We start from the raw sequence: 27,666 nt of genomic DNA on the forward strand, positions 1-27,666 counted from the left end.
AACAAGGCATTTGGAACAAAAGAGCAAAGGCTTACAAACATGACAGGTTTCACTTTTAACTAAAATAAGCACAGACCAGCTGAAACCAAATGGACACAGAATTTACTTCATCCGCGGGAAGAGTCAATTTATCATCAATCACTTTTAAACCTCGTCCGAACCTATCTATCTATTTCATCTTATTATAACAGAGCTCACAAAGCCAGCGTAAACCCATTCCCATACAATATATTAGTAAATCGTCAAACCGAGAAAATTTGGTTTTTATATAACCCTACAACATTAACTACTAGAATCTCTTTATTCATCCGCTTTAAAATCAATTATTGCTGGGTTTATTTCGTTTTTCACTCATCTCTCGAAAAAAGAAACTTTCTCAAAATATCAAGCCTTGATAATTTATTATGAAAGAATAAGACTGTTGGATTTTCACATGAAAAAATACATTTTGTACAAATTGCACTCGGCGGCGCACGTAATATGTAAAAGGAGGAAAAAAAATTTTTTTCTCAAGATCGGTTCTGAGTCTGAATGACTTTCTCAAACAACAAATGCTTTATCCCAAAATAGGAGCCTTTCTTACTATTTATTCATTTTTCTGCTGTCCATAAGTCACAATCCACAAAGTTGGCAGTTGTTCTTTTGTGCTAGGCGAGTGTTGCGTAGTATGGTAATGAGATCTTTCTTTTGTGCATTGGATTAAACAGCGTTGACATTTGGTTAATCTATCACATTTAATATATTAACTTTATAAGCGTTACGGATATAATCCTTCTCTTCAACTGCTTTTGGCTAAAATTCGTTACCAGTAGCCTCTTCATGTGGGGCCGCGCCGCATGTGACGGACTTTACAAACTTTAGGAGCGTCGGTAGCTTAGCAACGATCTCCTTTGGTTCCCAATCTCCTTCGTCACGTACTTGATCCCATTCTTTACAGTGCTTACGAACGTCGGTATTTCACATTAAAAATCGGAACAAAACGACCCTTAAGAAGAATGACGTCATAAGCGTGACACAGTTACTGGTAATCCAATATTATTCATCATGGACCACTGATTCAAAATACTCAGGTGACTAAAAACAAAAAAGACAAATTAGAGCTCCCGTAATTAAACGTATATGGCATCAATCAAAGTTTTAACAGTTGTAACTTTTGTTGATTCGTGTACTGTTAAAATCCGTCAGAGAAAAACTATACATCAGACAATATTTTGATTTTTTTTATCTTTTGAGTTCTAGTCGAGAATTTCTGGAGTTTCTTCACCGTTAACCGCGCAGCGAAATATAAAGACTTAAAATGGAGCAACCATTCAGTTAAACTGAATTTTAAATAGAAAATTAGATAATGTCAGAAAAGTGAGATCAAAGTGTCCTCTTTGTTTCCTTAAAACAAAAGGCGTTTAACGAATTACTGAATCTGGGAATTCGCCCAGCCGTGCTCCGCAGTGCTCTACCAGCTGAGCTAACAAGCCAACAAGGAGGAGGTCCTTATGTTGGTCGAACCAACATCACGACCAGCTCCCAGTTTGCTTGTTAGCTCAGCTGGTAGAGCACTGCACCGGTATCTCACAGGTCATGGATTCAAATCCCGTACAGGCAGGAAAATTTTTCCGGCCTCATTTTCAGTTCTGCTTAAGCAGTGTTCATAACTACAAAGTTCACATATATGATTTTCATATATGCACAAACAATATGGTGTAGGGTTGCGAAAATATGAAAGCAAATGAATGGTCTGTAAGTTTGGTAAATGCGAGAGCGTAAGGAATGACCAGTAAGTTTTCTGTTACGGGAAATAAGTGACAATTCTTGGCTTCAAAAAATTTAGAAAAAGCGATATATGCAATGTAGTTTGATATAATGGGAAATACGGAAAATACTGACGAATATGAAAATGTTGCTACTACGTTGAAGTGCTGAGGGGACGTTTACATTCTACGATGATAAGCAGTTTAAGAAAATATATCAATTGTTATTGTTTTCTTCCCTTTTTGTATTTATTTATTTATTTCGTTTACCATGATTCGACTGGAAGATCTTTTTTTTTCTTGTACTGTATGTGTATGGGGGTCGCCTGCTTAAATCATGGGACTTTTCTTCTGAAAAAGTATTTGGAACGATGTGATTTTTCAGGCCCTTAGCCTTGAACAACAAAATTCCTGTTTGCCAAGGTTGTATTGAGATTTCAAATGATACAGGTCAACACTGGTGTGGTCTCATAACCACAACCGAAAGTGCAAGAATCATAATACATTAATCATCAATAACAAACACAAATGTATTCACGAGCATTGCTTTTCTATATATTTTTTGTGACTGACTATAGTTTGCAAGTACAATATGTCCAGAGTCTGCTAGTCGCAAGTACCCCATGATGGTGAGCCTTATTTAGACTATGACTCCACTTGGTGAATTTCAGGAAGCTTTTTTACACTAAAAATTTAAAAAAATTATCAATTTAATTTTGTCTGTGTGACTCGATACACGCTCCTCGTTCTTTTCCTCTGCCACTCTCATAAGAGATTCACAGGCCACTTCCTATAATTAATTGTGCAGCTTACAGGTGATAGAGCAGTTTTCAATTGTACTCAAAAAGTAATCACAGCTGCCAATCAAGACCAAGGTTATCATTGTCATCAACCAATGATATTTCAAAGTAAAAACAGGCAACCTTCTTGATGCGCGGGAAAACGCGAGTGACCGCGTTGGGATTGGTTTCAGTTTTCCACTGGATTGCATTGGTTGAGAGGGTGTCGCATGTTTTTTAAAAACCAATCAAAGAGCGAAGCAAACCAAAACTCAATGGAATCCAGGATCACTTTAGGGCAATCAAACTTCGTGCCACGAAAATTGTCTTATTTTTTTACTGCGCATAAAACGCTGCGCAGTCGCCTCCCATAATTTGCTTTCGCGCTATAAATCGCCTCCTAACAGACAACCCAACTGAAATCCTATCGTGACAATGTAATGTTGAGGCGCTTTGAAAAAACTAGACAAAATTTATAACAGCACGTTTTGAGCACCGATCAGTAATATTCGGTTCATAACTCTGTTCACATTTTCTTAAAGCGATGAAAAAAAAAATCACACCTTCGTTAGATGTCACGCCGGCGAGGTAAAAGACAAAAGGAACAACTGAAAAGTGATAACAAAAGCGCTTTCCGAAAACCTCGAAAAACTTGCTTTTAGCAGTATTTCATTCTAAAAACACTTCTAGAATTCAGTTTTGACAGTTTTCACAACGCACTTACCACTTATTGAGGGGTACTAAGCCGAAATCAGGAGACTGAGAGGCTCAAATGAATTTTTGAAACATCAGAACAACTGATAATATAAATCTGTTCTGTTGTCTTACGACAAAGTCACTGGATATAGAACGCAACGTTTCGACTGCTTACTACAAGTCTTCTTCAGGCGATGGAGTCGACTACGGAAACCATGGTACATGGAAATAATAGCTCGATCGAAATGCACCAATCACAACAGACCAACCACGATACATAATGCTGTGCCGCAACCAGTCGACCCCATCGCCTCAAGAAGACCTGCAGTTAGCAGTCGAAACGTTGCGTTCTACATCTAGTGACTTTGTCGTGAGACAACAGAACAAATTTATATTATCATCCAGCTACCACGATGAACAACAACCTACTTCATAACATCAGAACAACTCGTTGGTCGTCCAGCTAAATGACGCTCTTTCCCAGAATTCAGATGACCTGCCTTGGAGGCTTCCTAATTTTATGTTTATTTAACCATTTAGCTGTCATGATAATATGAAGAATAGGTCTGGATAGAATTTCATCCCGGGGAAAAAAAAATGCAAGTTCACGAGTCTAATTTGGCGTGTAATGGCATCCTTACAATCATCTTCGACGTAATTGCCATTGAATTAAAAATTTTACACACTCTCGATCCCCAAGAAAGAAGTGAATAAACTATGTTGGAAAACGCAAAGTTAAAACAAATCGCGATTTTTGAGGCTTCAGCCTCCTATGAGGGGGGGAGAGGGGGACGAAGCCAGATATGTTGTCGAGATGAGTGAGTTAGCCAGTGAGTGAGTAAGTGAGTGAGCGAGTGTAACAGTAGAATTTCAATTTTGACCCGACGTTTCCCGTTGCTACTTATTTATTTTTTTTTTTTGGATTATTTTAGTATTTCGACATTCGCACTCAATGCACAGTTGAGTTCTCTCCTTTTGTGATTTCTGGCTTATGGCCACTAACACATGTTTTCAGTTCTTGCCATAACAATACGGAAGACAGCACTAGACGATAAGCATCTCAATCATTTCAGGATTGCGCGCGATTTTTTTGAAACAAGTTTTTCTTGCAGAAACATCTTAGTGGGTTTGACAGGCGCATCTTGAAACCTCAAAGAATATTTTTTTTCTTTGAAGAGAGAGTATTTTACCGATAAAACATAATTTGGTTCATCAGCTTAATTGTCATTGTAAATTGACTTCCGTAAAGAGTTTCCAGCTTGTAGTTAGTACTATAAGGCGCCCTGTGTAATTTTAGAATAGTATGAATACATACAACGCTTTCCAAACTATTTTGTGTTTTCCAAAATAGCGTTTACCGCCAATCCGCTTTTTCGGATTCGTAAATGTTTCCGGATTCATCAATTTTGGATTATTCGGATTCGTAGGCGTTTACACTGAAATGATATTCGGATTCCTGACCGTTTACACACAGTGACAACTCCGGGAACATTCGAAATGGAATGGTTACCAAGCCGAGTGTTGTTTCGTCGTTCGATCGACAAAGTGAAAATGCCTCCCCCAAAAAAGGCTAGAGTAGAACCGTATGCCACTGAGGCAAATTTGAGTTGGACAGATGCCAAGCCATCTACGTCGTCGGCGATTAAGTACGTGTGGCTGACGTTAAACTTCCTTGCAATAATAACTTGCATTTCCTCAGAAATACTGCGGTACACGTGATAAAATTTATCGCCTGAACCTGCAACAAGATTACGCAACCGGAGACCGCCAGCAATGTTAGCACCGGATCCTCCCTTTTGGTTTCACCGCAAACTCAAAAGATCGATTGCAGGCGGAAATGATATCCGGATTCGAGAAAAAAAGCGGTTACACGACAAAACTTTCCGGATTCAAAAGTTATCGGATTCAAAGTTCCCACTTTAAATTCCGGATTCAAAATCTCCGGAGACACGACCAAACCGGGAAGTTTTTATTTCGGATTCGTCCACTTTCGTGTAAACGGCAAAATCAGTCCGGTACCAAAACGTTTCGGATTCATCACGAACACGGAACAATTTCTTCTAGTGTAAACCTAGTCTGCAGACAGGTGTTAAATATACCAAAACGGTTGTCCTGTAACATTTAGAACTCGGCATTCGAGGCATACTATTTCCGTCATGGCACCCTTCCTGTGTTATATATTACGCAATTTTTGGAAGTTTAATGAGGAAGTTTTTCCTAGCTAATACAAATAAACACATGACAGGACGGAAAATGCGTGCATTGTAAGTACCTCCCGTTTTCTCATACAAAGCCTTAGAAAACTTTTCTAAGGCTTTGTATGGGACAACGGGAGGTACATACAGTGCACGCGTTTTCCGTCCTGTCATGAGAATTGTTGAAATGCAGACGAGAAATTATTTCACTTGTTATTGAAGCGAAAGGAATGCTGACTGTGAATAAATATCTAACTGTGAACGTATTAAAATTAGTTATATTTAACAAATCTTTATTTGGAACATTTTCTTAACTCACAGAAAAACCGATGCACAATGAAGCGAAGGAAGGTTTTACACATCAATAACGGTTTCCGAGGGTTTATTTTATTTTCTTCAATATGTACTCGTTTTATCTAAGCCAAATTAAATTGTTATGGAATATGAGAAAAACAAACCAGAACAAAACCAACTAACAACGGAAAGTTAAAAATTTGGTCGCGCTTGGTGCATGCGTATCGTGAAATAGACGCGCGCAGGAAGTTTGCAGAGCACGAGAGTAGTAAAATAGTTGCTGGTGGGGCCAAGAGATATTTCAAGACTAAAGTTTTCTCAAAGAATTTACGACCACTGATATAAAGATCCACTAAACTTTTATCAAGGTTATCCAGAATGAATGAAAATATTTTCGCAAATCTGTTGATATGTTTGGTGCTCGCACGCACTCAAGAAAGAGTCTATGTTGATGAAAAGCCTCGCGCTCGGGGAAGTAAAAATTGATGTAGTAATTATTTGGAAAGAAAATTATTTGAATTCGAGTAACTGCGTCCCTTCTCTTTATATTCTCCTATGGAATAAAAATCTCTCTCTGGGTACATCATTATTCGCCGGTGTCATGTTTAGTTGAAATTATTTGTTTTGATTGAAGAAAACTCTTGTGGGAAAATTCTAGCACCGCAAAAAGATATTCCCGACAGCTGTTAAGCATATAAAAAAACGCTTGTCTTGTAACTTTTATAACTCGGCAGTCGAAGTTATTAAAGGCTGATAATTTCTAAAGAAACTGTTTGGAGCTGCGTCGGTGGGGGCAACGAAATAATTTGGATATATCAACAAAGTTGAAATGGTAAATTGGCCACCATAACGATTACAAAAGCTGACGTTCCGAGCGTTAGCCCTTCGTCGGAGCCGCGTCAGCGTTCGAGCGGTAGCCCTTCGCTCCGACGAATGGCTAACGTTCGAAACGTCAGCTTTTGTAATCGTTACGGTGGCCAATTTACCATTTGAACTTTGTTGATATATCCAAATAGTCGAAGTCATTCTTTGAAGAAATATACACCCCGGTGGCTCATTAGGACTTGCGTGCGCGCTCTATCATAATAACTCTTACGATAGGTGAGGAAATTGGGATTTGAAATAATGTACACAATGGAAGCTATTAAGTTTTTTGGGTACGAATTTTCATCGGAGTTCGGTCTTGTCAAAGTTACACTTTGTCGGTATCATGTTTAACAAATGTGAAGCTATTTGTTTTAGGTGTCCCTTAGAAAGTAAGTGAGATCAATAATCAACTGCCAACCGTAAACAAAGTTTAAAACACAACCAGCTATCATCTGTTAACAAGCTTTGGTAGTGACTTTTTGTTTTCTTTTGGTGATAAGAAAAATAAGCATTAGGGGCTGTTTATAACTGAAAAAGCTATCTCAACCTAGAATCTTTTGTTAACCAAAAAAGAGAAAACATGAGAAGACAGCCTATTTGGCAAATGACTCACCCCGTCACTCCACTACAACCTCTCGACCTGAAAAACAATTTTATTCAGTCAGAACTCGAAAAAAAAATGGTGTCTAGCAATAACTATTGAAACAATATCCAATAATATATGGCACTACCTCCCCCACCTCAGAAAAAGGCTGCACACTACGTAACGGATACCGTTTTCAGTTCCTTGTATACATATGCGAGTAAACTGCATCTCTGGCATACCCAGACATAAAACAGTTAAGGGATATACCAATAATTGCTCAAAAAACTTAGGCAAATGTAGACACAAAAAACAAAGTTGATTGCCAAAAGAATAGGAGAATGAACACAAATATGCGTCTAGTTATTAGTACTTCGGCATGAGTGTTTCGTATGAGGCCTTGAGCAATACCAGTCAGCGACGGCAAACCACTCTCCGATTCGTTACAAATCTTCCTGGGAGAGGAGAACACGCGGGTCTTACACTGCTTATAATGGAGGTCTACTCGGTAGTCATTCACAACCACTTAAACTGATTTTTTTTTTCTTTGCAGCATCACTCGATCCAAGCCAGATGTTATCAGTACTGTATCCACCCTAATTTTTACCTGTGCTCCCTGTGCGCATAGCCGCTAGTCCGGGGTGTGCAGCCCGTTGAGCAGTCAGAGAGTGGAAAGGCTCTCAAAGGTCACGTCTATAACACAAATCGGTGAAAAGATCCGTGCGAATGTCTGGTGTTTTGCTAGAGCGAGCTCACTTGTCAAAGCTACAGTTACTTCAAAACTGGTAAAATTAGTGAGTTGAATAAGGGAACCAAGGAAGCAACACCTGATAAGTTTGTTGAAGATGAAACTAGATTTTACATGCCACGGTGGAAAAACAGAGGTGTGGATGCAAAAAACATAGTCTTTATCAGTATTTTTGTATTAAAGACTAGTATAAAAACGAAAAAAATGTAACTATATTATGCGATTTGATATGGAATATACCTTGTTGAAATTAATGATCCTTGCTTGGTTAATAAAATTTAAGAGGATCCAGAAAGTAATTGTTATCGAACGATAACCATTTTATTGCTCCTTTTGCCAAGTTTCTTTAGGCTCCATACCCGAGATTCCTGTGGAGTCGTGTGGAGAGATCAAAGCCAGCGAACAAGGGATAGCAGTCAGCGGTAGATATTGGCTGGAGCCTCAGGAAACAAAAATGAAATCCAACAAACTTCTAGTACCTGAATTATTATAACCGGTATCTTAACTTTCAGAAAATACACGAAAAAATAGAATTGGATCAAAGAATGCAAGTTTATATGGGATTCATACTTTCTCTCCAGGTTTATTGCGACATAATATCATTGGATCAGGCCTGGACTCTTCTCGGTCGGTTTTCAAACAGTGAAAACAAAAGCTGATGAATGACTCAGGATACTGGTCGTATGACAGTGCTGAAGCCGTAGGAGAAACCGCTGACTCGTCATACATCGTGGACATAATCATCCCAGGGTTCTAACTGGTCAGTGGCAGTGAGCTTAAGATCACGCGCAGTAATGACTTTGGACACACTCCTTTGTGGCAATTGAGAAGGAACTGCCTGAGCGGGCAGACATTCCGCTCCAAAATCACTCGCTATGGTGACTTCAGAAACGGTTTAGTTTGGTCTGATAGAAATAGAAAATGCCCTCCTCCTGCAAATAATTTCCTGTCATTTATGATTTTATGCTTTATCTGACCGTAACTTTCTTGAGAAACAAACTTAGCAATTCCTTGTAACCAAGAAATCCAGCTAGACAAATCTAGACAAATCTGGCCTGATGTATTGCGTGACGTGATTATGCCTATTTGTTCCCTTGTTCTATGACTCTTTTCGCGGGTACATAAAAGTGAAAGAGGTCGTGAAAGCAACAACTAGTCAACGCAATAAATTAGAATAAAAAATTACTTTTTCATGGAAAGGAAAGATTGTAGTAGCCGCGAGCATTTCAACGGAGTTTCAGCCCTGATTTCTTTCCTAGAATGCCATGACGACGTATCAAGTTATATGCGTTATTAACCAAGCGTGAGGTAAAGATTGCTGGATATTGGACGGGTTCTTTTTTGCAAAGAGGGAGGCTTATATCCAGCCATCTTGACCGAACAAGCTTGGTTAATAAAGGATTTATTTCATTGCGAAAGATTTCGCTATATCAAGAATTTGAAGTGCTACCAGCTATCCAGCGAATTTCCTCGGGTGCGAATTAATTTTTTTCCAGCGAGTTAATTTTGGCTTCGAAAGGGAAAAAAAATAAAGAGATAGCAGCTACTCCAATCTTTGCTTTTCATGAAATAAGAATGAATTTTAAAAGACAGAATTTTCATTAATTTTTGTTGTTTTCAAGATGATGGTGTATGAAAAATATATAGATACCCGCACACTTGGGGCAATCAGTAACATTATTGCTGTATACACTTTCCACTAATATGCTTTTTTCGGTGAAGCCTTGTTTCCTAAAATTGTGTTCTAAAATTTTTTAGAAAATTTGATCTGAAAACCACAGAGATGTCAATTTGCATCTTAAAAAAAAAAAATTTTAAGGCTATTTTATTCGCTTGCATTTTCGCAGAGTTTAACTGATAATCTCTTTTGTCATTTGATGCTGCATATAACTACCGAAAAAAGTACAAAAAGAGTTGTAAGGGAAAGCGAGTGAAAGATAGATTAACCGTCTGAGGAGAAAACTAACTAAATAAACTCCTTCAGTACGTGTCAATTAATCTCACAGCGTCTCTGTGACGTGCGGGAAAACATCTTTCAAATATCCAAGTTTGATTGGATGACACGTTTCTTGGAAGTGTGGTCTTAAACTGGTGGCATATAGTCAACAAACTGCTCTTAAGCTGCTCAGTTTGCTTGACAGTGCCAAAACATCGAAAAGATTCCTTTTCAGCTGGCTTCGTGCGGACATGCGAGTTTTTCTCCACTTGTTCCTTATCTCTGTAGTTCTTCCCCTCGGACAATTTCAGTACTGCCCAGATGGTATGTTTTAAAGCTTGCATCTTTTGATAAGAAACCTTTATTTTTCTGCTCTTAATTTCTCAGCCAAGCAATATGTCAAAAACAAAAGGAAACGCACATTTTCCAGGACTGAAATTCTCGTATATAGAGGCCTAACTAACGAATTGGCTACTGAAACTCATCGTCCAATTTTTAAAAATGCGCTGTTATCTTTTGTTCATTCAAAGTTTTTCTAGATTATATTTCACAATATGCGAACGTGCGTATGCAAAGTTTTTAGTTATGACCGAACAAAATCCGCAGTTACTTAATTGGTTATCTTTTTTAAAGCTTGTAGCCTCGAATTCTTTTGAGACACTAATATAAAGATCCACTAGTTTCATGAAGATCATCCAAAATTAATGAACATATTTTCGCAAACTCCGTATACGTGTCTAGTGCTTGCACGAACTCAAGGAACAGCCTCTGGTTAGCCTCACGCTCAGGGAAATAAAACTTGATTAATTAGGTGGAAAGTTAACGGAACTGTTTGAATTTGAAAAATTGCCCCCCATTTTCTTACATTCTCCTGTGAAATAAGAACCTCTCTTTGGGTAAATAATTATTCACTGGTTTCATATTTAGTTGACAATTGTTTTTAATTGAAGAAAACTTGAGTAGTAAAAACGCTTGTCTTGTAATTTTTGGAACTCTGCATTCGAGGCATATTGCTTTCGTCATAACACCCTTTCTGTATTTATGTATTACGCAATTTTTGGAAGCCTAATGAGTAAGTTTTTTCAAAGCTAATAAAATCATAGAGAAAATTGTTGAAATGCAGGAAGAGCAATTATCTTTCCTATAATGCAAAAGGAATACTGGCTGCGAATGAGCGGCAACATCCAAACTTTTCACTTGACAGGTGGCTAAGAGATAGACGACATGGCTGTCTAACCATAAACATATTAAAGTCGATTATATTTAACAACTCTTTATTGGTGCATTTTCATAATTTAGTCGAAATCGATGAAGCGACGGGAAGATTTTAAACCTCAGGAGCGGTTTCCAAGGTTTTTTTCATTTTATTAAACATGTACAGGTTTCATTATAAACAAATTAAGTCACCAGGCACTATAAGTGCACAGACATCAGCTAACGGAAACTTGTTAAAAGGAATACAATCCGGTAAAATATTTACAGCCCTTTTTATTCGTTGGATGTCGGCTAAGTACAAGAGTACCTACATCTGCTAACGGACACTTATGGAAAGGAATATAGTCCGGTAAAATATTTACAACTCCTTTTCATTCGTTAGATGCTGAGTAAGTACAAACTTTCCCATATCTGCTGGTTATGTTTCAGAAATGTTAAGGGGAAAGTTAATGTTGGATTCTGGACATAAAACAGGAATATGCTTGTATTTTTGTCAAACTCAAATCTCTTCCGAGAGGCGAACAATCTTAAGCTTAGAAATAAATTACTCATTCATATTTAGAATTCTAAATGATAACAAATGTTGGAGTTATTCTCAATGCATTGGTGTTAATTAAAATTTAAAGAAATTGAAGAAAAATGGGGCTGAGATGCATTAATATTCGCATCGCTCCAAGCGATCATTGGTAAAAAGATCTCAGCTCAAGTTAGATCGCTGGATTATGGATTAGGGTTCTAATATTCAAGAGAAAATGGTAAAAAGCCATTTGATAACTTGTAATTGTCGAAGCATTATAATATGTTTGTGCATGGAGCCAACAACCCTGCTGCAAAACAATTTCATAGATGCAAGTAGTGTTTTAACTTCAATTGTAATGCAATGACATTCGAATTAATTAACGTATTATGAGAAAAATTTTGAATTCGGACAAACAAGTACATTGTGGAAAAATGCAGAAGCATATTTGTTGTTTTGCATAATGAAGGCATCTAACAATCTGAGAACGATGTCCCAGTTAGACTGAGAAGGATTCAGAAAACAGCGAAGTTGCGCGGTTCTTGGGTTGTTTCCAAGGAGGCTTAAGCCTTCGCATGAAAGTTTATTCCAAAAGCCAAAAGCAATTTCGTTTTTCCAAAGAAAAATTACGATATGTACAAATAATTCAGCGTGGATCGGGTCCGTCGGCACGGTTTGATAAGTCCTTGTTTGAAGAGCGTTTAGAAAGCTTCCGCTATGTTCTAGAAAGTTCAGAAATATTCGGTTTCCCTCGGGCAAAGGTTTTATGGATGAGTGGCGGTCAGTTATGATACCAGCACCACAATTTACTGAGAATTTCTTCAATGTTCTTATTAATAAATCCTCTCATAGCAAAGACTTCTAATCAATAATCGCTAGAGTTATCAAAACGACTGTAGCTGCGGTATTTTGCATTATTAATAATCGACGATTATCGCAAAACTTGCAAGTTATCGTCGACATTTCCTCATTATCTCCATTGGGAAAATATATCACGGCAGCTCAGCGATATTTTTATCTTAGTTACGCAATATTTCACTGCAGACTAGCGATGGATAATTTTTCGACAAATGGTGGATATTAAATTGACCAATTAGAGCACGCGCTTTACTTTGCTTATGTTATAAATACTTGTCTAGCCCCTTTCAATCCCTGTAACTGATTTTCTTAACCATTGCAGTAGTGCTAAATTCAAGGCAGATGTTCCCAGCACTGTATTTCTTTTACTTTAAATCCTTGATCCCTCTGGTCATGGCTACTGGCCCCCTGTGTAACCTGGCCGAGCAATCAGTGAGTGGAAAAGCTCTTAAGGGTCACACCTATAAATCAAAAAGGGTGCAAAATCCTTACGAATGTTGGGTATTTTGCGACAGTGAAGTCACATGCAAGAGCTACAATTACGTCAAGACTGGTAAAATATGTGAAATGAATTACATAACCGAGGAAGAGAAACCGGAGGATTTTGTCCAAGATGAAACCAGATTTTACACGAGAAAGTGGAAAAACAGAGGTAGGTACATACTGTGTCAAGTACTTAAACCAATTCACTTTACGTTAGAAGGTACCATAACGTCACGCAAAGGGCCATGTAATTGACTTTGAGTGTTATGCAGTATGTTTAAGGTGATACGTCACGGAATAGCTGTAGGTCCTAAACGTTGAGGGGGATCGATGTGCAAGAGTTTGGATCCCAAATATCTACGGGTTGGGTCGCACAATGGGTGTAAGTCTAAATTGCAGAAAGGGATACGTCACACAATAGCAGTAGATCTATAAAGCTGAAAGCGGTTTGTCACGAAAGAGCTATCAATTTCTCTTTTTAAATATGTTGTTGGTGATACTCAGTAGTCTTGTATCATCAAAACTTTGAAGTTATATTCCGTAATTGACATCATTTTCTATCTTCTTGTGGCCGTAACTTGAAAATTTGCTAATATCGTGGGGATAAATCCATTTGTTATGACTTCTGGGAGAGAAAGTCGTAAGCTTTTACAGCCCAGATCTATAGGCCTTAGTTACGTTTCTATCTGAAATTTTGATGCGTCAGTACTTCGTATTTTTATTATCATTTAGCTGTTTGTACCGCTGTAGGAGTAGAAGATCTGCACATAATACCTGACGCCCAAATCACCGCAAGTTCCTATTATTTAAGTTATTATCCGCACATGGGACGGCTAAATGGAGTGAAAGGTTGGTGTCAGAAAACTAACACAATCACCGATGACTACATGCAAGTTGATATGGGAGCACTGCGCATTGTCTGCGCAGTCGCAACACAAGGGAAGAAAAATGGGTCATTCGTCAAAAGCTACAGGCTTTCCTTCTCTACTAATGGGAGCAGTTGGAGTGTATATCAGGAAAAAAACATCGACAAGGTTTGAAATAATTATAACATAATGTCCTCTTACTTATTTATGTTCATGAATAGGTGTGCTGATCATCCTTAAAATATTAATCTGTGAGAGTCACTTGACAGTTTTTGGCTTAAAAATTGCGCGAAAAAAGTTCGCTGATATTATTTAAGATTATTAAAAAATACTTGATAATTCTATCTTAATTTCGGACGAAAAATGTACCAGTCAATTCATGCCAATGATACTCAATGCCATATATCTTAGTTATTAGGTGCACCATGATTAGTAAGTTTAGCGGGTCGTATTTCATTGTACCACCCGCTTCATTTAAAAGTTTGTTTGAATTTAAATCTTACCCCTTAATTCGAACCCAGAGATGTCAAAAATATCGCAACAATCCTTCACGCTTGGGCCATAAATCCGTCTGGAAAACACGAGGTTTCGTAATTTACAAAACAGACCGATAAAACGAGGTTAGTAAGATGTTTATTTCATGCCTGGGTTCAGATAGAGCGGGAGGATATAAATTCAAATAAACTATTTAATTTAGTGGGTAGTACAGGGAAATCCGGGCTCTGTTTTTTGAAAGTCCCGGTAACTAAACGGGCTCGAAGCCATGTTTTAAAATCAAAATATAATGAATAGAAAAGCAGGTTCTGGCATCCAGATCAGTCCATTTTGTTTCTTTAGCTGATAATTTTATTGTATTATTTTCAAAACTTTTGAAATCTCCATCTTGAATTAAAATAGAACAGCTTCACGGGCTCGTTAAGTTACCGTAACTTTTCGAGAAACGGATCCTAGGTCCGCTAAATTGACAAGTCATGGCGCAAGTACCAACTGACTGATATGATAATAGGTTTTACATTTACATACAGTCTGAAAGAATGTGAGGTTAGATTTATCAAAAGTGATCACCCTTTTTACCAAAGAGACGCAATTTTTTTAATATCTCAAATTGTAAACAATACTTTTAAATATTGTTTCAAGTATTATTGTTTTAAGTATTGTTAAAACAACTCGATATATTAAAATGTTCGTTACCGAAGACAGACTGAATCCGCAATTACCTATCTACAATCAAATCTCCGCAATCATCTACCAAGAATCGAATGTACCCATTATAACTCCAAAAGGAAGTCATCTGTAACTGCCCAAGAACAATACTGCCGCTCTATAAGTACTTATGTAAATAGTCTTTAAATATAATTTAGCATTAGAGTGGAGGGGGGTGGGGTTTCTGGATCTTTTATACTTTGTGCGCTATAGATTTTAACTTGTAACGTAGGAAATGTATTTTTATCCTATGAACGAATAAAGAAATGACATTATTGATATAACTCTGTTCTCTGTTCACGAACTCTGTTCGTGGCACCATTAGGCACAGTTTAAGAGATTCGTTGTAGAGAGGGAGGGGAGGGTGATTCGGGCGGTGTATGACTGACTCTCTTCAAGATAAGAAATGATACACAGTCAGGATGATACAGAAAATCTACCAAGCCCAAAAATGGTAGGAAGAAAACTCCTGGAAAATTTTGTGTAAACTATTATAATGTGACATAAATTATAATGTCTGGATTTTATTTTGAATTTGCAGATCTTCCAAGGGAACTCAGACTTGAATAGCATTGTACAGCACACTCTGAATAGCCCAGTCCAAGCAAGATACATTCGATTTTATCCTGTCACCTTCTCGACATTCCCTTGTATGAGGGTTGAAGTGTTTGCGCAGTGAATGCGGAATCATCAAGAGTGACTTTTTCTGCAAAAAATAATTGTGTCTATGAGTTATAGAATACATTTGTTCCATTTTGCACATTTCATCAGTGAGTTGTTAAAACTTGGGTGCTTTCTCACATCTGACATAAAATACTCATAAAAAAAATCAATTTGTTTTAAGCTGCTACAGTGTGTACGCGCCGCTACTTCTGCCATTCAGTTCGGGCTCAGTAATTTCACTAATAAGACGTGTGAATCAAAGACAATGTGGGTACCAACACATCTCTCGTTGATATGCACGAAAAATAGTGGCGAAATAGGTCTTTAAAGCTTAGCACGAAAATCGTTGTAACAACTGTTCCATTTACATAAGGTCTTTACGAAGGTTCATCACAACATCTTCTTTTTGTCCGAGAATTCTCTTTTTCTTAATCGCATCTTCTAAATAATCTTGCAACTAAAATGTTGTCTCATAGAATACCTCCAGATCGGTTGGGGTAAATAATTAACTCCCTAAAAATAATACGCACTTGGCGAACGCCGTGTAACCAGTAAGGACAGTGTAAGTAGACCCACATGTGGTGAATGAATTTTAGATATTTCCAGCGTTATTTCGTGGGTAGATGTCATGTTGTCCTCGATAACCCCCAAACGTTGGTCCAAAACTACTACAGCGGTAGATTGCATATCCTTGATATATCGTTATTGAGCCAGCTTAACAGGTTTATAACCATGCACGTTGTAGAGCGAGAAAATAAAGGCTTTAGCCGCCGATGTGTACCCACAAGAACCTCAGTTCAGCCAGAGAGATTGATCAGAAGAATGTTGTATATTGTATCACGGGGCACGATGATTTTTCTCCGAGAAGTCATTTGGCAGTTTTACTGCAAGTTGCTCCTTTCGTCCGAGATTGCAAATACAGAGGGTATCGTGGTCGTCGAACTGGTCACACGGAAAACGAATGAGTTTATAGTCGTCTGATTCAATTTTATCTCAAATAGGGATATTAATAAAGGAAAACTTCTTTAGTCTCAGTACAGCATTGCCACACGACCCATTTCGCTGATGTCCGCGTTGTAAATGAAAATTGCATACGCATCGACTTGCACACGGCACTTGAATTCCGGCTACCATCTAATTCATTGCTATTTGCGTTTCACATTTTATCTCGTTGCAGTGCTTTTGTTGGAATTGAAATTGATGGCTCATGAGATGGATTTTCGGAAACCTAAGTTGTTCAGGCGATAAGATATCAGTAAGCTCAGAAAGGGTTAACCTTAATTCCAAATTGTGCATCTGTCATTAAAACAATTTGGAAACTACAATTCGTGGGATTTTCATACAATAAATGTTGTAATGAGGAAAGACAAGGAGTGTGAGTACAACTCAAGGGCGTGAAATAAACAACAAAAAGAAGCTCACCATTCTTCGCTTGCCAAATTTCAGCCGAAAAAAATGTGGAACAGTCGTGTCTGGTGTGGGAACAGGTTCATTAATCAGCATTCTCTTTATCGTAGCTGAATTCATTGGCTAACTTCCTCTGATTTGATCAGTAGCATGAGTTCATAACAGACATTTTCGAAGCCAGGGCGGAGCTTAAGGCCAACGACTTTGAAGTGTAAAATCTCCCATGTGTCGACGATCGAAATGTTTTCATTCTGGCCACTATTCTTGCACCTAGCACCATTTGCCGCTCCGGCCACCCAATGCGTTCAACCCCTCTCCTTTATTTCCACTTTCTCCACCATAGCTGCTGACGTGTCTTCGCAGTTTTCTACGTCACAGTTATGCAACATGATCGCTTTGGCCGCCCGCCAAATAAGGACACTTTTTGGCCGCCAAATCGTTCTTTCAATGCGCAAAAAAATAGCCGAGGAGAAATCGCTAGGGGCTAGGGTCGATTATTTCAAATTTTAGATACAGCTATCAATCACAAAACGCAAAAAAAAAAAGAGTAGTGTCATAACCACTTTAATGCTACAAAATGCCTTTCATCTTTGGAACATGAGCTCATGTTTTCTAGAGCTAAATTTATATCTTTGCTTTATGACGCTAAAACTTATAAAAATAGAGATGATTGGAAAACATTTAAGGGGAAGCACAATCCTCAATCGATTTAAAAAAGCCTGTTTGTAACAAATCATGGTTCTTTTTATTTCCTGTCATTATTTTCACGACTTTCCTCGTTTTAAGTGTAATATAGTCGTTGATAAATATAAAAACATAAAAATTCATAATTAAACTGAAGCTTACTGCTATTCCAAAATAGATTACCTCTGGGGTACGACTTGTTTTGATTGTCAGTGAACAAGCGCGGTTAAATTTTAGCGAGAATTGCTACTTGTGCCTTAGCCAAAAGTAATTACAACTATTCAAAATGTGCATCGCCACAAAATCATTGGCCATGATCATTTACGTGAAGTCAAACGGCATCAGTAATTGTACTTAGACGTATAAGTTAAAAGAAAGGCGAGGCTGAAGTAAACGGCAATTGAGAGAAGGGCACTCCGATCTATAGCAGGACCAATCCCCATAGCAATTTCTCGAACATCCTTTGTCTTAACACACACCATACACCTCCCGCACACACACAGATACACACAGACACACACACACACACACACACACACACACACGCACACACACACACACACCACACACCACACACTACGCGAACACACACCACACTCCGCGTGCACACACACACACACACACACACACACAAAAGCGAACACACACACACGTGCATATACACTTGTAGATACACTCAACATGACTGTGTAACATTTTTACATACCTAGCAGGGTATCTTTGCGTTGAATGTGACTGGTAGGTCCAATAAAAATAATCTTGCTTTCGAAAACAATGACACTTTATTATTCGACCTCGTGTTCGACCCCGTACTTTTTCGCGACCATATGGGATCCATGGAAACCCAGCGACCGCAACAGCGATAAAAGTTATCACTCGAATCCAATTTTACCCTGGCATTGGGGAAATAATTTCCTTACATCTGTTTCATTACTACTGCTTAAACATTCTGTGAGGAAAAAAAATACAAAATAACTACTACAATAAACTCATTTTGAAATCTTTCGCTATTACATCGGAAAATGTCTTGAAGTTAAATTTTCTGTTGTCTTTAGGTTTCGTTGATTTTCCATCTGTGAGTACAATCATGACATTTGGTTTGTCTGGTCTATTCCTCCTTCCTCAGTAAACAGTTGATCCCGTGCCATCTTCAAAGCTAGATCAGTGCGGGTTTGTAGTTCCAGCTTATGTGGTTCTTCGACTATTCTCTCCAATAGTTCGTTCTTGTCGTGATATTGTGAGTCTGCAAATTTAAACACCATTCGCGCCTTCTGATGAAACGTGATAAAGCTGAAGTGGTCCCCATCTGACGCAGGGTGGAATTTTTTAACCAGGTCACCTATGAAGATGATAGAGGAATTGTGGGTTGTGTGTGCTTTTAAAGGCAGAAAAAGGAGCTACGTGATTGGTGGGAACATGGCAACCAGAAAAACACGAATGCTATGTTCCCATCAATCACGTAGCTCCTTTTTCTGCCTTTAAAAGCATACACAACCCACAATTCCTCTATAATCTCCGACGAAGGGCTAACGCTCGAAACGTCAGCTTTTATAATCGCAACAGTGGCCAATTTACCATTTCAACTTTGTTTATATATTCAAATTATTTCGTTACTCTCACCGACGCAGCTCCAAACAGTTTCTTTAGAAACTATCAGCCTTTATTCCTATGAAGATGATAGCCTCATTGAGATTGCCTATTCCCACACTCTTAGATTTGTCGAGAACGATTGTAATGTCCAGTCCAGCTGCACGGAGGAGCTGTTGAAATGGAAGAGTGAAATATCTTGAAGAAAAGATCTAGTAGATCTAGTTTGGACTCTGTACGTACTGTCGTTGAAATAATGTATTACATGGAGATTATCCCATGGAAAAAGCACACGAATGATTTTTATTCACGGGTTGCGATGCATCAAGTACTTCACTCCACTGTGAGGTACCATCGTTCGTGTCTCTGATTGGACGAACGATGTAATTTCACAGTCGTTCGCTCTTCTGATTGGTTGGTTGTGTATTTTGCTTTAATTTAACGCAGGCTTTTTTCATTAGCAAATCTCAGTATGTATGAAACAAATTAAAAGTATGAAACTGCCTGTTTTTCTCGTTACTATTGATTTCGAATAATAACAAATAGAAAACTATACAATGTATATATGAAGTTCATATATTTCGAACTGCGGCATTAGATACGTATGATGCACGATCCTCGCAGTAGAGAGCGCTATTTATGCAATAGCGAAAATCAGACCTGAGAAAAATCAGGCCTGTACGGGATTCGAACCACTGACCTCTGCGATACTAGTGCAGCGCTCCACCAATTGAGCTAACAAGCCAACTGGGAGCAGGCCGTTAAGTTGATTCGTAATAAACCCGTGATGATAAATAAGATAAAATGTATATATGAAGTTCATATATTTTGAACTGCGGTATTAGATACATGTGATGCACGATCCTCGCAGTAGAGACAGGCCTGATTTTTATCAGGTCTGATCTTCGCTATTGCATAAATAGCGCTCTCTACTTTCATTCAAACGCTCAAAAACGTAGGCAATTTTTTGGTCAGAAGTTCTTTTCAGACTAATGACCAACCAGGCACTTTTAAATGTGCTCGTGCACGATGCAAAACGTGTCCTTTCATTCACAACACTGATAAAATATCGGGACCTAAACGATCCATTAAGATCACCGATCACTTCACGTGCACCTCCGCCAATGTAATCTATTGCATAACTTGCACTTATTGCAAAAAGATATACATCGGCGAAACAGGCAGAAGACTAGGTGACCGATTCCGAGAACACCTTCGAGACGTGGAAAGGGATGACAAGGACACATCGAAACCAGTTGCCAGGCATTTTAATTTACCTAATCATTCTAAGCAACATATGGCAATCTGCGGTCTCTCCTTACACTTAGGTAGCACGGAAAGCCGTAAAAATCTTGAACAAAAGTTCATCTTTCAAACCGGCAGTCTAAATCCCACAGGGATCAACGAACGCTTTTCATTCCACTAATTTATTCTTGTTTTTCTCGTTGCCATGTTCCCACCAATAACGTAGCTCCATTTTCTGTCTTTAAAAGCACGCACAACCCACAATTCCTCTATATGCTCCGACGAAGGGCTAACGCTCGAAACGTCAGCTTTTGTAATCGTTACGGTGGCCAATTTACCATTTCAACTTTGTTGATATATCCAAATTATTTCGTTACCCCCACCGACGCAGCCCCAAACAGTTTCTTTCGAAACTATCAGCCTTTATTAACATCAGGAGAGACTGAATTACATTCAATATCAAGCGAAAGAACGCTACATAGATAACTCTTTTTCTTTCCTTGTGTGCTTATTTTTTCAACTTTGTCTCGCATTCTTTAAAGCCAGAGTTGAACCATGTACCATTCAATTCCGTACTTCGGATACTTTACCACAGCGAGATTGGGGATAAAACTCACTCACTCTGAGCAAAATTTCCCAAACCAGGAGAGTTTGAATGTCCATGTCGAGTTTTGTGGAGGATGATTGCTTTGAATCTTATCGCTTAATATTTTAGAGAAACTCTCCGATCTGAGGCATCCTCATAGGATGGGTATCAATGGAGTGGTGGCTTTTAAGGTTAACGGTTAATATTTTGGCTTTTTTTACGGCTGACGGTTATTTTTTTTTATAACAGTTAACAGGAGTTGTTAAAAACTATAAGCTATTGTTCTAAGAACTTAAATATTAAATTCCATTGTTATAAGACATACTGAAAGTCTTTAGGCAAATTTGAGATGAAAAAGTATTTTTTTGGGTGTACATTCTCAGTGAACCATAACTTTAATGCTATTAGTGCAGTAGAAAAACATAACGAATACCAGAATAAGACAGAGTTTTAAACTACTTAAAGGAAAATAAACTAGAAACGACAGATCCATGTACATGTAACCTGTGTCACAAGTATATTCAATTGTACGTGTTTGTTTGTTTGTAAATGGCAACAATTCTATACGAATCATAAGGCTTTAATTAACAGGTTTGTATGGCCTGGCTTACCATTTTGCGCACATTTAAACATCAAACCTTGTCCAGACCTTGTCATTACTGGCTTACCAAAAACCAGTTCTTCTGACTCAATATCGACATCATCGTCACTGTCATCCGAATTGCTCTCGTACTCCTCCACTTGGTTGAAATCTGCAGTTGCAATTGACGCGAGGATTAGCTGTGGAACTGTGGCATCGCTTACGAAACTCAACACGGACACATCGGAAACAACAGAGCACATCTCAGAGGAGGCAGTGGGCGTTTGTTCAACTTGGTCAGCTGGAAAGAAGACCCTTGCAGTGGCATTAGGATTAAGAGTTCCTGCCTTATCTTTAGTAGTCTAACTCCTCATGGTTCTCTGACGCACAGGACGGTAGTTCTCCAGCCAATCTTTCATAGTCTGTTCCTCCCCTTTAGAAAGCTCATCAGGAGGAAGTGGAGTCATAAACCTTACATCCTTGAACGACATTCCAGTCTGTGGCACTGGATAGTAAGAAGATGGATGTGTAAAGTATTTCGCCCCCCACTTCGTTACTCGCTTCAACGATTCCTTCGATATAGTGCCGAAGTCTGTGGCACATTGAAGGGCATCAAATGTCTCGTGTTTATTGAAATACGAAACCGCGTGTAAAATCTCTGCTATATTGTGGTTAGTAATGTTTTCCACTCAATAGTATCTTTGTAGTTTGGATTAACATTTGTGACGTTGCTCATAAGGCTCTTCACATCATTCAGCAGAAGCTCGATAGAGGCTTGTGTCTTCTCGGACACTGTTCCTTGAGAACCATTCCTTGTTGAGTCCTCCTTGAGGTTGCTTGTTTCTTTGACATTCATCACCGTAGCTTTGCTGTACCCATCTACGGTGTTCAGATTCTGAACGACCTGCTCTGGCGTAATTGGTTCAGAGGTAGAGGCTTTGCAAGTAATAGCAAAGGTATATTAAAGAATGGCAAGGTGTTCTAAAAAGTCTGTTGTTCCTGAAAAACCCGTCATAAGCTTGATTCTCCCTGCAGCAGCATCCGTTGTGAAAAGTGTAGCTGAAACACTGCAAATGCCGTCCACTTGAAAGAAGCTGCAGCTTTTTCCAGTTCCATCTTGCGCTCCTTCGCTTCCATCTCTGGCAAGAGTTTCGACTTTCTTGGTCGATGGATTGTATCACTTTACTTGACGACCCCCAACATCTGTGGAAACTAGTGTGCCCCTGAATCTTGCTACTTTCTTGATCTCTCTGCAGTTGTCAGTCATATTTTCAGCACACTTGTTACCTCACTGGATTCCATGTCAAAAACAGTACAGGCCACCGTTACAATGGGGACTTTTTGCCGCAGCGAAATAAACAACTGAAGAATCAGATTTTTCTAGATTTTAGTAGAGCTGCACAAACGTCTGTCAACTCGCGCAACGACATCCATGCGACAAACTATGCAGACACTTTCGACACTTCCGGTTTCGACTCTAATTCTCGCTACCAGAACCATATGCCAGAACACATAAACGCATAACACATCAAACTCAAGAAAAGATCTCGAGACCTTATTATCTGGTTACATTTTTTTACGGTTAACAATTTTTTACTGCTAACAGTTAAAATTTTTTCATTTTTACGCCTAACGGGTAACGGTTAACGCCCTAACGGGTAACGGTTAACGCCCTACGGCTAACGGTTAACCCCATTGAGACCCACTGACTATTTGCTTGAAAACAAAGTTTTTAACATCATATAATAATGCTTTTTGCTTTGAACAAGAAATTAAAGCTGAAAGATAAGGAGATCTTATCTCGATTGTTTTATTTTCCTTTTCCTCGTTTAGGAGTGTAAAGCTACACATGGCCATCAAAAATTTATTTATAAAAAAAAGATGCAAACAAAGTTCTGTCTCAGTCGGCTTTCATATATGAAAGTTATATATCTATTGCATAATTCACTTCTTTTGCGTTTATTTCAATCATTCAACAACAAAACCAAGGGAAGAAGGACAGTTATCTTTATACGGCTCCACCTTGCACGACCTTGAGAGAATTTCTCATATCTAAGCTGTTAAAATAGTCTAAAAAACGATTCAATTTTGCGTTTCTAAAGTAACAAAGCTGCTACAAGAAAGCGTGCGTTCAGGTTGTCCTTTACGATGCCTTTATTTACCAAATCCCTCATTAAGCAGGCATTCCAGGCAAAACACAGCGCTGACATTTATTTTACTGCAAGGCAAGATGATTATTAAAAAAATACATTCTGCCATAAACTGTTTGAGAAGCTCACAGGCTTAAGTCATATTTGTCTCTGGAAATTCATTCTCCTTTCTAAGTGATCACCTTGAAACAGATTATGTAATCATGGCAGTGTAATGTACTTGATTATGTAATGGTTCTTAGAATAGGCATTTTAAAAAGATAAATTAGTGTTTGTCTCAAGAAATTTGTAAATAGTTTTTGTCCATGGCCGGGTTGTTCAAAGCTGTGTTAAGATAACCCAGGGTTACTGTAAAATCTGATTTCAGATCTGAAAGCTTTAAAGGAAATTCAGTGGAATTCTTTTTGTCTACAACTTGGTGATTGGATGCTCTACAAAGTGTAAGGAATATTATCCAAAAAAAGACTTTTGAACAAAGGATTAAAGAAACCCTGATTAGAATTTAACCTTGGGTTAGTGCTAATCGGCCTTTGAACAACTGGGCCCATGTCTGTAGACTTATTTACTGAGTCTCTAATTGGACTTTGAGCGAGAGATGTTTAATCTCATTCTCTTTTGATCTCTTATGCATCAATTGTACAACTTATGTATTTAGTTCGCTGCGTCTGGGACAAAATATAAAAAAAATTGACCCAATTTTTATAAATGTGGAGCACACCACTGGAGAGGAAAGGAATTGTGGGGATGAAATTCGTTCCAATCAAATTTTCGGTGAATCGGAGTATAAATCGCGCCTCGTATTTCTTCAGGGAGAGATGTTTCAAAACAGCTACATGTTAAAAAAAAAATGGATCATTCGAAACCTTTCGCCGTGGGTGTTTCCTTCGGAATAACAATGATGGAACAGAAAATTAACCCTAAAGCGTAAATTAAGGCACTTAGCACTTTAACTTACGCTTTAAAGTTAATTCTCTGTTCCATCATTTGTGTTCTTAGTGCTACGCGGCACACCATTTATATGTACCCATACTTTGGAATAACGCCTACGAAATGTCATAAAGTGAATCATCAAATAATATAGATAAAATTGAATCAAAATCAATTCTGACCGGAGAAGTGACGATCTTTTATCACCTATTTGGAGTAGTTCTGCACACTTTTCACAGCTCAGGTGGCCGGTGAAGAAGAGCTGAAATTATTGCAAAATGGTCCCGTGGAATGGTTGTCAGTAATGTGTATTCAGGTTCCGCCCCTACTCCGGTTGGTGTCATCCGGGTCTCCTCGCCTCATCTAGCTTATGCTCCCTTGCGTTTAATGAACTCGAAACGCTGGCTGCCGAACTGAAAAGGTGACAATGTTCCCCGACGTTTCTCTACGTTTTGACAAAAAGTAACAAATGATAACGAAAAGAAGGCTGACTTATCTGACTTCTTTTCATTTTCATTAAAGTTAAACACCTACACAAAACACGCATTTTCATTTTCATTTTCAATCATTTTCATTTTCGTTCTCATCATTTTCAATTAGACTGTCACTAGGTATGTTCAACAAACCCTTGGGGGTTGTTCAACAAAACTAGTAACAATCTAGTTATATTGAAAATGATATCACCTTTGTTGGTTCGGTAATAACCAATTAAACATCATTTGATGATACTTCGACCCTTAAACAAGTAATGAATGTTTGATGAGAAGAATAATATAATTAATCTGGATAGCTTTACTTTAGCACCCCTTAGGAGGGTAAAGTTACACATAATCATTGAAGTCATCAAAAATTGAGGACAGAATATTCAAACAAAATTTTGATCCAGCACGCTCGTAGAGAACGCTGGATCTACCTTATTAGCATTCAAAAACAGAAAACAATATTGAGTAACTATTGCATGCTTATTTTTCATTCATTTTTCATGCTTACGCAGCAAAACTAAAAATTGAAGAGATGAAGCATTTTTTCTTGCTTTGACTCGCAGCATCAGCATTATATATGACAAACGTACAGACAGTGCTAATTTCTCACGTGAAAGCCGTTAATGGGGCAAACAAAATTCAATTTCTATTTCTAGAGTTACAAAGTACCAACGACAAAAACATGTATTGCGAAGTTGTAAACTTAACAGCTTGTATGCTAAACGACTTCTTTTTTTTCACCACTCCCCTGTATTTTCAATGCAGAGTGGGCATGATACAAAATAATTTAATAACTGGCGAAATTACATAAAAACGTAAAACAGAAAAGAGTCAAGTTCTGTTGGTAGAGTTACAATATTATGTACACATTGCAATTAGTAAACTGTGGAGCCAGGAAGGGAACTTTCTTGCCTTTGGTCATTCGACGTTATCATGACTACAAACTGCAAATAACAAAAATTGGACTGTCTAGATGTCTATGTCTCGTTTTTCCTCCGGCATCATTTGGATGAGTATGACTGTGCTTTTAGTTGCAAAAACCTACATTTGGCAAACGTTAAAAATAATAATAGCTCTGAATAAATAAACATTCGTCCACGTCGTGAACTTAGAGATTATTTGGACTTGGCTCACTTCTCCCGAAATCTCGAATCAGGTTCCCTCTGGATGCTGAAGATGTGACGTCGATCGGTTGGGATATATCAGTGTGGAGCTGTGGCTTTCTTCCTTCTACCCGCTCTAGAAAAAGGACATAATGTAGTGCTGTTATAAAATATGATATTTTTTACGGGTTACATTCGTTTTCCTTTATATTTTTTACGATTCCCTATGGTTACTCCATGGTCGCTAAAATAAGTACGTTTTAGCCTCAAATCGATCTCATTTATTCTTGAGAGCGTGTCCACGAGAAAACCGGGCCGAGGGCGATACAGCTGAAATCACCGATTTGATCCAAACTCGGTACAAATGCTAAATAACACAAGTTATAAAATGTGAGAAAATAATAGCTCAAAATATTTAATTCCTTGGGGAATATAGGGTCTCCCTGGGAAAACCGCCATTTCCGGCATTTTTTTGCTTAATTATTTAACTGATTTTGCATTGCTGCTATGACAAACCGAGGGCCATCTGCAAATTCAACCAACTAGGTTGTGTTCTATATTCATCAAACCTCAAGAAAATTGCACTGTTTTAACTTTTTCATTTCATTTCTTTCCTTACCTCTCCCTTAAGTAAAGACGACTTTTTCTGGTTTTAACAAAGTCAAAAAATAAGGGTATTTTAAGGCCCAATATCTCCGATGACCAACTACTTCTGATTGTTTTTACTTTTTTGTAGTGAGGAAGCACCTTATTCATGCTCGCCAAAATGACTTTGAGTCATCAATATTTTCTTGGATAAGGTTCCGTTTGTAATTGGCTTTAGTGGAGCGTACCTTGTTGTTGACTTCATTTCGTAGTTTACTATAAGCGCTCCAATCCATTTCTTCATTTGACCGTCTCACCTGCTATAAGAAGCCGTCTCTTTTTTTGCGTAATTTCACAGCGTTGACCATGGATAATTTACATCTCGAACCCTAATTCTTTTGGATCAAAGGTGACATAAAATAGGCGCGAGGCATTGTTCGCATCGCTTGTGATTGGCTTTCAATTGATTTGATTTGAAAAGAATTCTTGCGGCGAGTAATTTCTGTAGTCTATGCATTCAATTATTTTGGATCAAAAGTGACATAAAATAGGCGCGAGTCATTGTTTGCATCATTTGTGATTGGCTCTCAATTCATTTGATTAGAATAGAATTCTTGCGGCGAGTAATTTCTAAAGTCTATGCATTCAATTTTCTTCGCCGTGAATTTTTCAAAGTGCAGAT

General features: G+C 38.2%; 1 protein-coding gene and 1 pseudogene across 3 annotated transcripts; one reads left to right on the plus strand and one right to left on the minus strand.

Moving 5' to 3' along the window:
- The first annotated feature begins 9,996 nt into the window (after positions 1 to 9,996).
- LOC148720247 (lactadherin-like) lies at positions 9,997 to 16,676 on the plus strand. Of its 3 annotated transcripts, none has more exons than XM_088739682.1 (4): positions 9,997 to 10,167; positions 12,756 to 13,085; positions 13,667 to 13,950; positions 15,527 to 16,676. In XM_088739682.1, exons 1-4 carry the CDS (start codon positions 10,095 to 10,097, stop codon positions 15,662 to 15,664), a joined length of 825 nt encoding a protein of 274 aa, XP_088595808.1. In that variant the 5' UTR covers positions 9,997 to 10,094; the 3' UTR covers positions 15,665 to 16,676. The 3 variants fall into 3 exon arrangements, with proteins under 3 accessions (XP_088595808.1, XP_088595807.1, XP_088595809.1); XM_088739681.1 differs by having other exon boundaries at positions 10,006 to 10,167; positions 13,649 to 13,950; XM_088739683.1 differs by lacking the exon at positions 9,997 to 10,167 and adding an exon at positions 10,179 to 11,447 and having other exon boundaries at positions 13,649 to 13,950.
- Positions 16,677 to 21,530: 4,854 nt separating this feature from the next.
- LOC148720248 (uncharacterized) lies at positions 21,531 to 23,259 on the minus strand (annotated as a pseudogene).
- Positions 23,260 to 27,666: the final 4,407 nt, after the last annotated feature.

Source organism: Stylophora pistillata, chromosome 11 (assembly GCF_964205215.1).
Source record: "Stylophora pistillata chromosome 11, jaStyPist1.2, whole genome shotgun sequence".
NCBI lineage: Eukaryota > Metazoa > Cnidaria > Anthozoa > Scleractinia > Pocilloporidae > Stylophora > Stylophora pistillata.

What these genes read in the sequence shown, in the direction of transcription:
- LOC148720247 (XM_088739681.1), top strand. Translation starts at nt 10,095, where the DNA reads ATGCGAGTTTTTCTCCACTTGTTCCTTATCTCTGTAGTTCTTCCCCTC. An exon ending in ATTTCAGTACTGCCCAGATG is followed by an intron (nt 10,168 to 12,755) that starts GTATGTTTTAAA and finishes TAACCATTGCAG; the next exon opens with TAGTGCTAAATTCAAGGCAG. An exon ending in GAGAAAGTGGAAAAACAGAG is followed by an intron (nt 13,086 to 13,648) that starts GTAGGTACATAC and finishes ATTATCATTTAG; the next exon opens with CTGTTTGTACCGCTGTAGGA.